This window comes from Pelobates fuscus, chromosome 4 (genome assembly GCF_036172605.1).
Source record: "Pelobates fuscus isolate aPelFus1 chromosome 4, aPelFus1.pri, whole genome shotgun sequence".
Lineage (NCBI taxonomy): Eukaryota > Metazoa > Chordata > Amphibia > Anura > Pelobatidae > Pelobates > Pelobates fuscus.
In genome coordinates, this window is record NC_086320.1 from 284,644,729 (window position 1) to 284,655,451 (window position 10,723).

The 10,723-nt window shown below is 45.7% G+C and overlaps 1 protein-coding gene across 2 annotated transcripts in view; it reads right to left on the reverse strand.

The window, feature by feature from the left end:
- Window positions 1–6,064, reverse strand: part of TOPBP1 (DNA topoisomerase II binding protein 1) — a 63,420-nt gene extending 57,356 nt beyond the window's left edge. The window contains exons 1-3 of one of the 2 annotated variants that reach the window (XM_063452166.1): window positions 5,550–6,064; window positions 2,864–2,896; window positions 2,695–2,784 (exon numbers count right to left, since the gene is read on the reverse strand). In XM_063452166.1, the coding sequence (XP_063308236.1) occupies window positions 2,695–2,778 (84 nt within the window). In that variant the 5' untranslated portion in view covers window positions 2,779–2,784; window positions 2,864–2,896; window positions 5,550–6,064. The remainder of the gene's footprint in view (window positions 1–2,694; window positions 2,785–2,863; window positions 2,897–5,549) is intronic. The other variant, XM_063452165.1, reaches the window with a different exon arrangement.
- Between the last annotated feature and the right edge of the window lie 4,659 nt (window positions 6,065–10,723).

A 10,723-nucleotide genomic window follows, 5' to 3' on the forward strand; every position in this document is an offset into this window, starting at 1 on the left:
AAATCCCTAGCTGATAGATCCTCTTCTTCCATGTCTCTATCAGCAAATAACACAGAAATTAACATCTTAGAAACATAAGAGTGGATCCAAGAGGGCAGTGTCACAGAGACCTGAGAGTCTACAGGAGGACGGGGTGGCCAACTGTGTGAGAGGTTAAGTAAAATAGGTATAGTGCAGTGACAATTGTGTTTAGCAGAAAGAAGGTTGTTAGTAACATTTGTAAGGGCAGCTTCTGTTGAGGATTTGAGACAGTACCCAGATTGCAGGGGGTGAAGCAGGGAGTTGGAGTACAGGAAGTGGGTAAGGTGGATGTAAACTATTTTTTTCCAGTAGTTTTGATGATACGGTAAGCAGTGAATGGGGAGGTAGTTTGCAGGTTAATTAGGTTCATGATCAAAGGAGGATGTGAGTGAAAGACGTTTACAGGCAGCAGGGGCATATGGGTTGTCAATGGAGATGTAAAAGTCCTAAAGTATTAGTGATGGTACATTTGGAGAGAGAAAGTAAGTGAGTTAGCCAGGCAGCAAAGTTGTCAAGGAACTGGAAAGTTCGTCCTGGATAGATGATGACCACGCTGAGTGGAGAAAACAGGTATATGCAGTGGACTACAAAAGAAAAGGGGATAGATGGTAGCAATGGCAGGTGCTGATAGGTGATGGGGGGAGGGGGGGAAGGAGGGGAGAAGGAGGAGGTTGAGCCGAACACAGTCACCATGTTTCTCGCAAGCCTAGGTGTATGGCTAAAGTAGAGGCAACAAAGTTTGAGAGCAGCAATGAAAGCAGTATCAGAAGAAGACAGACATTTTTCAGTAATTGCTAAAAGGTTGAAAGAGATGGAAACAAACAGATCATAGACGGCTGTTTAACACACACAGAGTGAGCATTGAAGAGAACACAAGAAAAGACAGGGAATAAGTGCTGTGGGCCAATGGATTGTGTGTCCTAGGGTTTTTTACTGTGGGAAAAGAAACAAGAGTGTGAAAGTATGGGAAGAGTTATGGGACCAAGGTTAGGAAAGATGTCGCCAGCATCTAGCAGTTGTAGGATTGTGAGTGAGAGAAGGTGAGAGTGAGACTTGTACGAGTGGGTATGACTGGAGATAGGGCTCCAGGGTCAGTGTTATGCTGTTTATAACAGTGGAGGCTTACCAATGACTGAAAGATATACACCTGGCTAAAGCAATCTGGAGTTTTAGGAGCAGATTATAACAGATTGCAGAATAGTAATAAAAACATGACAAAATAAAATAAAATTGTTTACAAGGCTTGGAAATTGTAAAAGTAGGGAATAGAAATTATTTCATATCAAGAAAACATACAAGTAAAAAACAGGACTGGTGTGTTAAGGTAGTTACAGCAGTGGGGATGAATGACATACCACAAACCTCTCATAAGTTATTGAAAAACCACCCTTTCAGAAAAAAGTTTACCCATACTCCATACTTCACCTGTGCTTCACAGTCCATTTATTCTAAGATTCATTCCATACTTCTTTTACAAGCTCAACTAGACACAGACACATTTATCCATCTCTGGAGGTGATTTCTAAAAACATAGCACAGCTGTATTCATGTCAAAGCTGTGTCTATTCTCTTTTTTTGTTTAACTGTGATGTGGTCAATGTATTTATAAAATTTAAAAATAAAAAATAAATTAAAAAAAGGATGGTGCTGCAGTGTGTTCGTTCACCCAACAAAAATGTTTCCACTACTGTCAAGAGCGGTATATTTAGAGGCTCTGTGCAAAAAAGCTTGAAATTGCGAAGGTGTCTTTTTCCACCAAAAATTATAAAATGTTCTCTTATTTGTGAACGCTATCAAGGGTAAAATCACAAGGAAAAAATTATGAAAATAAATAAAAAGAAAAAGAACAATAATCTCCAAAGAACAAAAGTGTAGTAACTTTTCTTTATAGAAGGAAGTGTTCTTCCTGTTTTGTTCCTTTACACCTTTCGCCTAGGGTTTTCTTCACTTTCTGTATCTATCATTTATTCATTTTAGCAATGTCCTTGCCTGCATGCTAGGAATTGTTGAATGCTAGAATCATCATTTTGATACAATGTAACTGTGTCAATATCTGGGCCATATTCTGATGCTGGTAGAAACAATCATGGGGCAAAAATATAATTAAAAACATACATTAACTAGGGAATTCACAAGTACATAGAATGTATTATTTGTAGTTTTTCTTTTATTAAAGGAACCCTATAGTGTTACTCTGCACCCCTCTAAGGCAAGTAAAACTTTTTTTTACTGGGATCACCGCAATGGACCGCTCTCCACCTCCTACGATGTCACAGTGATGGAAGTACTTAATGCACATGCAGGGCAAGTGCTGCGTGCACATTAGGTTTTCCCTATAGAAAAAACATTGACTTAATGCTTTCCTATAGGAGTTTTTAAGACGCTGGACGTCCAAGAGGCAGTCTTAACCCTACAATGTTTACCTTGCAGTTTCTCTAAACCGGCAATGTTTTCAGCTGCAGGGTTAAAGGGACAGGGACACAGCACCCATACCACTTCAATGAGATGAGTTTCTATAGTGTCCCTTTAATACAAGTAAGTATTTTCACTGTAGGCATTTTCGTGGCCATTATGGAACCACTAGCAGCATGTAAACCAACTAATAAGATACTATGCATTTTCATAATCCAGACTAAAAATCTGCACATTTAAAAATAATTGTCTATTTCTTACCTCATGAGCTTCAAAGAAGAAATCTGAGTTTTCAACTGACTTCACAAATTTCACAAGAAATGGTTCACTTTCAGCCTTAGTCATTTTAAACTGAAAGAAAATAAGGAAACATATATTAAATGTAACCTTTTAAAAAGGGACACTCAAAACACTTAAAATGTTACATTACCAAAAGTCCACAATGATGACGCTTTCCCCTTTTCTAAAAGGAATAGAATATAAAGATATGAAATATACGGTTTAGGGGATTATGGTCATGGTACACACATTTATTTAATCTATTAGTAAATTAAATTCCATCCATATAGTCTCCTATCAAGTGCATAGATTGGGAGAAATACATATTTAAAAATATATGTCTCCTGTCCTTATCAATTCTTCGGCATAGAACACTACACCAAAGAAATGACTGACAGAACTAGAGAGACCTACTACAGGCTGTCCTTCTGATCTTTGGCAAAGCAACTGCAGCTTATGTGCCGTGGTTGCTGTGATTACTCCCTAGCCAGGACTACAGGAGTATAGGAATAGAGTGACTGATGTTACTCTGCTCAGACATGGCATGATTACAAAGCAATCAATTTTGGTATTGTGGAGGAGGTTTGCCCTGCTTGTAGAAAGAGCCACAGGCAGGACGAATCAAGCAAAGGGCAGGTGGGAAGCAGGAATGACACACTAAGCTAAATACATGGTGGCACTAGACCGGATGTAAATAATGTTAATATCATAATGAATACCATTTATCTCTATAACAAAAAGTGATTTTTTTAAATACCTATGAGGGAGTTTACAGTTAAAGTGAATCTGTCAAGACAAGTTCACTTTAAGGACCAATGCCTTTTCACGTCATTGCGACAATCTTATAGTTAATGAGTTAAGTTTTCCCTGCAATCGACAAGGTTTAATATACATTTATTACAGAAGGTAGGTTGGTGTATTGGGTATAATGATTTCTCCCAGTTGATATCACTATGAATACTGAATTTTATTTTAAAAGTAAATTACATCTTATTATTCTCCCTGATAACTCCTTAATATTTAAAAGTCAATCTGTATCTTGTGCTTGACAACTTTAAACTCATCTAGGTATAGATAAAAATATAGGCATTTAGCTTTCAAAATCTCCACATATGCAGAGATGAACAAAAAACCATATACACGGATCAAAGGTTTGATTGGTACTCTGTGCACAGCAATTCTGAACAGGTTTAAATAATGTAGTTGAATAACTACCGTATTTATTGGCGTATAACACGCCCTTTTTCTCCCTGAAAATAGGGGGCAAATGATGTGTGCGTGTTATACGCCGATATACATATTTTTCGCTCCATAAGACGCACTTTTTTCCCCCTCAAAAGTGAGGGGAAATGTCTGTGCGTCTTATGGAGCGAATTTGAAGGTTTACTTACCTGTCTTGAAGCGTGGGCCGGTGTTCAGCGCGCACCGCGGTACTGGAACTTCAATTTCAGGTTTCCGGCGGGACTGAAAGGAAGTGCGCACTCAGTGTGTACACTTCCTTTCAGTCCCGCCGGAAACCGGAACCTGAAATTGAAGTTCCTGTACCGCAGTGCGCGCTGTGAAGCCGGCCCACGCTTCAAGACAGGCAAGTGATTATGGGACAAGGGGAGGGAAAGTGCACTATGGGACAAGGGGAGGGGGGGGACACTATGGGGGGGGGGGGGGAGAACACTATGGGATGAGGGGGGGGAACACTATGGGAGGGGGTGGAAAATACTATGGAAAGGGGGGGGGACACTATGGGATGAGGGTGGGGGAACACTATGGGATGAGGGTGGGGGAACACTATGGGATGAGGGTGGGGGAACACTATGGGATGAGGGTGGGGGAACACTATGGGATGAGGGTGGGGGAACACTATGGGATGAGGGTGGGGGAACACTATGGGATGAGGGTGGGGGAACACTATGGGATGAGGGTGGGGGAACACTATGGGATGAGGGTGGGGGAACACTATGGGATGAGGGTGGGGGAACACTATGGGATGAGGGTGGGGGAACACTATGGGAGGAGGGTGGGGGAACACTATGGGAGGAGGGTGGGGGAACACTATGGGAGGAGGGGGTGGGGGAATTTCCTTCTTAAAATGAGGTGCGTGTTATACGCCGATAAATACGGTATTCATTTATTTTACCAGTAGAATACACAAGAGTGTACGCTCTTTTTTATCTAAGGTCAGAGGCAATTTCCAAGTTCCAAACCAAGATTTTGCACCTGTGCCTTTCAGCATTTCCACGCTCTTCATGGAGACGCTGAACTTTCCTCATAGAGATGACTCCTTTGCAAAACATTGCTTAAACTTGTAGTTACATTGCATTTTATTAGCAGCTTTAATGGGAAAAATTTAGTGAGGATTTATATAAAAACCTCTGCTACGCAGCAAGATGTCCCTTTAAAAATCAACCATAAAACTGTACTTCTCTGGACTTTAATTTGGAAACATATTTTAAGGATCAGACATAAGAGTTTATTATTTAGGCATTTCTTTTATACTTTAAATCAGGAATGGGCATAAGGTAGAATCCCAGATGTTGAAGAACTACAACTGCCATTATGTTTTGCCAGACTTTAGAATGTTAAAGCATCATGGACGTTCTACAACATCTGCAGATCTACTATTTGCTCACCATTGCTCTAGTCTAGATAAAGACAATAAAGACAAGGACTCTTTCATTGCCAGTTGTCTATTTTGAATGAGAGACCAATGCAGCCCTGAAATATGTTTTGGTCATGGCTGTCCTTATATTGCATAGCAATCCTCCTCCTGACAGCTCAACTCTAAGTGTAGCTTCCCAAACCAACAGCACAAAAAGTGATGTCACGCCAACAGGTCTTACGTCACTCCTGTCAAAGACAAGTGAAATCCACAAAACATGAGCGTAAAGTCCCACAGTGGAGGAGAGGAGGCAGCACGGGGTTCGGTCCTTGTCACGCAGTAGTGATGGTGGCCCAGTCCTTGTCACACGGTGGTGGTTATGGTATCTCGGACCCTGTCAGGGGGTGGTGGTGATGGTGGCCGGGTCCTCGTTACACGGTGGTGGTTATGGTATCTCGGACCCTGTCAGACAGTGGTGGTTATGGTATCTCGGACCCAGTCAGGGGGTGGTGGTGATGGTATCTCGGACCCAGTCAGGGGGTGGTGGTGATGGTGGCCGGGTCCTTGTTACACGGTTGTGGTGATGGTATCTCGGACCCTGTCACACAGTGGTGGTGGTGCCGTCTGGTGATTGGGGGTCAGTGTGCTGCCCCCCGGAGTGTTGGCTGGAGGCCGGCTATTTTCTGGATGGAGAGCTGAGGTTGGCGCCAATTCCCTCAAACAGATCAGAGTAGGATTTTGTCTCCTCACAGCCGGGGGAAGCGGCCCAATGCGTCACTTCCCTCAACAACACAGGAGGAGGAGGCGGCAACATGGCCTGGCAGAGCACCGGAGCAAAGGGCGACCGAGGGGTTAAGTCTGGGTTTATTACTGCGTAATAGGCATGCTGTGAGGAAGGTCCAGTCTGGTAATATGGAATGAGGAATGGGTAATGCACAACTCTCAAGTGTCCCTAATTTGGACTCAATTCCCTCTGCCCTTTTTTTTTCTCTTATCATACTGTCCCTCTTTTCTAGGAGCTCCATATTGTTTTATGTACAAATAACATTTATACAGAATGTGTCAGCGTCTCATATAGGGCATATCTTCTAAAGAGCGATCTGTGTACACTCATGGAAAATAAACACAAGGAAACAAACCATAGTGTAATAAAGTCAACGTTGTGCTAATAAAGAATAATGAATAGGAGAACACACTCACAAACAGAGCTGACCCACTGGATCTCTGTGATCACACATGCAGGTGATTAAAGGTCACCCCTCTGCCTATGTACTATCTTCTCACAGTGCACCTTCCTCTGGATGAATTCAGAAACATAAATTTTATTAAAGGACACGGAGGCTCATATTATGCTTATCTCTTTATTATACCTCAGCAGCAAAGAGAAGGTATAAACATTCATAGAAAAAAGTTTTAACAGGTTCTCCAAGGGTTAACCCAACATTATACCCTTGACCAATAGGAACAGTCCTTCTATCTATAACTACTCATGTGACCTTTCCTTTCTCTCTTTCTTTGCTGCTGCCTCAGCTAAGTACCATCTAATTTTAGCTCTCCTCAGAGCAACTTATTTAGTTTGTTAAAGCTTCTTTTTACTGATGTCTTTAATTTTAATGTTATTTTAATGTTATTTTCAATGTTATTTACATGTCTTAATCCTATGTGTGGGATATGTTAATCCTTCTGCTCTGCTACCGACCGGTGCCTATCGGCGCCTGGTGCAGATAGAGGACTTCACTGGGGTTTCCCTCCCCCCTCCGGCGGTTAACCCCCCTCCCACACCTCCCCGGGTAGTTTATTACCCGTTCTACTTCATCCTCCTGCGAATCGCGGCGTCCGTTACCGGCGCGAGCGCTCTGAACCCAGAGACCGCTCGCGCATGTGCAATAACGGCCGCACGGCGCAGCGGCCATTTTCCAGCAGTCTGGCTGGTCCTTGCCGCGCTTTTTCTCAGCCTGCCCCCTGTATCTGAGGGCGGGCGCTCAGGGATTGGCTATCGGCATTGGCTGGCAGCTTACCAGTGCTCCCTGGCGGCCATTCCGGAGGGAACACTCGGTAAGCTGACAGCCTTTGTTTGTGCCTGAATCCCCTTTGCAAAATAGCAGAGCTCACTGCCCAAGTAGTTACTTCTGCCTCTTCCCTACATAGGGTTTAAAGGGATAGCTCTTTTTTCCACACACCTTTTTACAGTTTGGGGCAAATTCACTGGGTCATCCAGTATACCCTAACATACCTGTTTTTACTAACTCAGCGTCCCAAGAAATTTGTATAACCTGCCTGTAATGCAGCACCTCAGGGACCAAGGGGTTTCCACACCCACTGATATCAACAAGGACACCATACAACACGTGTCCCAGTTAACACGTCCATGCTCACCACAGAGAGAGGACATGGCATCCATGGAGCAGTTGAACTCGGAGGAGTTTCACTCGCTTCTGGATGCCACCATGACCAAATCGGTCACCCAAGCCATTTTCACGGCAATGGGGGCGATGTCAGAGAACCTGACACAATCTATTAGTAACGCCATACTGGCGTCTAACAACAACCCCAGCGGCCTCCGCCCCAAGGCCCAAACTGACAAGCCTGCGTCCCTCAGCGGCCGTAAGGCTACGGAGAAGACCCACCATACGGGCAAACACACCTCCAAAACCAGCATGACGGACAGGTCACGCCCTGTCACTACTGAGGACGTGGGGCCCCCACGTAAGAGAGCCACCCGCCGGGCAAAAACGGTGAGGACGTGGAAATGGGCAAAAGCCCAGACAGAGACATCCGACTCTGGTTCGGACATAGAGGAGGTAATGAGTGAGTCCGAGGAAATCGGCTCTTTGGAATCAGGGAACTCTTCCCCTGAGCGCAACCTGGCAATCACACCAGCTAAGGGTAAAGGGTCCACGGATGACTCCATCATCCTAGACCCTCAGGGCGAGCCCCTATTTAACCCAGACGACCTCCGACATCCTAGGTCTACAGACTGGTTCCCAGCTGACCATGTGGCCCAATATATAGCGGCCAGGATCAGGAAGCCCCTGGATAAAACAACCAGGAATAAGTTAAGAGCAGAGTGCCCACGCCCAACGGTCCCCGATATGGCTTGCGCCACACCGGAGGTGGACCCTAAGATTGCCCAGTTCCTGGGTAAAGCAGGCTGGAAAGCCAAAAAAGGGCTGGACTACTCCTTACGCCACTGCCAGGACAAGGTGCTCGACTCCTTGGGCCCCAGCGCAAAAATCTTCGACTTAGTCGAAGCGACACTCTCAGGTGGCGCACCACTAGATCCCTTAGAGATCCGAGAGTGGGCGCAACGCTCTATCTGCCTCATCGGCAACTCCAATGCCGCACTTAGTACTGAGAGGCGGAAAACTATTCTCATGAAAATAGACCCTAAACTGGTCAACATGGCCATAACCGAGTCCCAACCCAATCCGCAATGCCACGGCGGAGGGTGTTCACCCCACGGGACAGAGAACTCGTGTCGAAGGAAATCAGAGCACTGGAGGAGAAGGGAGCGATCTATCAGGTCGCAGCTCACTCCCCAGGCTTCCTGAGCAACCTGTTCCTGGTCCCCAAGAAAGGCGGTGGGGTAAGACCAGTGATCAACCTACGCCCGCTCAATGCGTTTGTAAGATATCACCATTTCAAAATGGAAGGGATTCATTGCCTACGAGATCTTCTCAGGCTGGGGGATTGGATGGTCAAGCTAGACCTCCAAGATGCATATCTCACCATCCCCATTGCGAAGGAATGTCAACATCTCCTTCAATTCCGTTGGGACACTCAGACGTGGAGGTTCCAGTGCCTACCGTTTGGCCTATCATCAGCACCATGGTGCTTTACAAAACTGTTAAAACCAGTGGTTGCGCTGCTACGCAGCAGAGGGGTTCGCATGATCATATATCTGGACGATATGCTGATCATGGCACAAGACACCCTACTACTACAACAACACTTATATTGGGCAATAACACTTCTACAAAACCTGGGATTTCTAATCAACTGGGAGAAGTCGGTACTAGTCCCCTCCCAGTCCTTAGAATTCCTAGGATTCGAGATAGGGGCGGTCTTAGGGACCCTAAGCCTACCACCCTCAAAGATAAAAATCATCAAGAAGGAGATCCGCAGAACATTGGCTCGTCCAATACTCACGGTCAGACAACTAGCCAGAATAATTGGACTCCTTTCCGCTTCCATACAAGCGATCTTCCCGGGACCCCTGCACTACAGGGCCCTACAGAGACTAAAAGCCACACAACTACGCTCAGGACACTCCTACTCAGACTCTGTGCCACTCGATCACACAGCCAAGGAGGAGCTCAAGTGGTGGCTACAGCACATGGAAGCGTGGAACGGCAGAGCAATCTTCGGCAACAACCCGGATTGCGTAATAGAATCAGATGCCAGCACACGGGGCTGGGGAGCGCGCTGTGGACATACCTCCACAGGCGGCAAATGGTCCCAATCGGAGAGGACACTACATATCAACAGCCTGGAATTAATGGCGGGATCGTTCGCGCTAAAGAGCCTGCTGGGCCCCGCGACACATTGCTCCATCATCTTGAGGATGGACAACGTATCAGCCGTACAGTACATCAACCGCCTCGGCGGCACCAAGTCCAAAATCCTGGCAGACTTAGCCACAGAATTTTGGCAGTTTTGCTTAGAACGCAACATAACAGTACGGGCCGAATACATCCCGGGACTTTCAAATACCGTAGCGGATTGGAACTCCAGACACCTACAGGATACCAGCGATTGGCGCCTGAACCGAGAGACGTTCCTACGATTGCAAACACTATGGGGTCCGATGTATATAGACCTGTTTGCGTCGCGGTTGAATGCACAACTCCCAGAGTTCTTCAGCTGGAGACCGGACCCAGACGCATTAGCTACGGACGCGTTCCTACAACCATGGCCGAACAAACGATTATACGCGTTCCCTCCGTTCGCTCTGCTGGCACGAACACTAGTACACCTCGACCGTGCACGGACATCCCTAGTCCTCATAACCCCATTCTGGACTGCACAGCCTTGGTTCCCTTCACTTATGGAGATGTCCATAGATCTTCCCAGAATACTACCCGAGAACCCACGTCTCCTTTCAGACCCAGATGGGAACCCACACCCTCTGATGACGCAGGGACAACTCAAATTGTTAGCATGGCTTCTTTCCGGGGACCCTGGGTCGTGCCAAACGTTCCGCAAACAACTCTCGAACTTCTGGCGGGAGCCTGGGCTCCTGGAACACGGAGATCCTACTCTAAAGCTTGGAACATCTGGAGTGGTTGGTGCATGGAACAACACGTGGATCCCGTATGTGCCTCTGTAAACCACCTGTTACGTTTTATTACACACCTATACGACCAAGGATTAGCATACCGAACCATCAATGTATACAGGTCAGCAATATCCGCT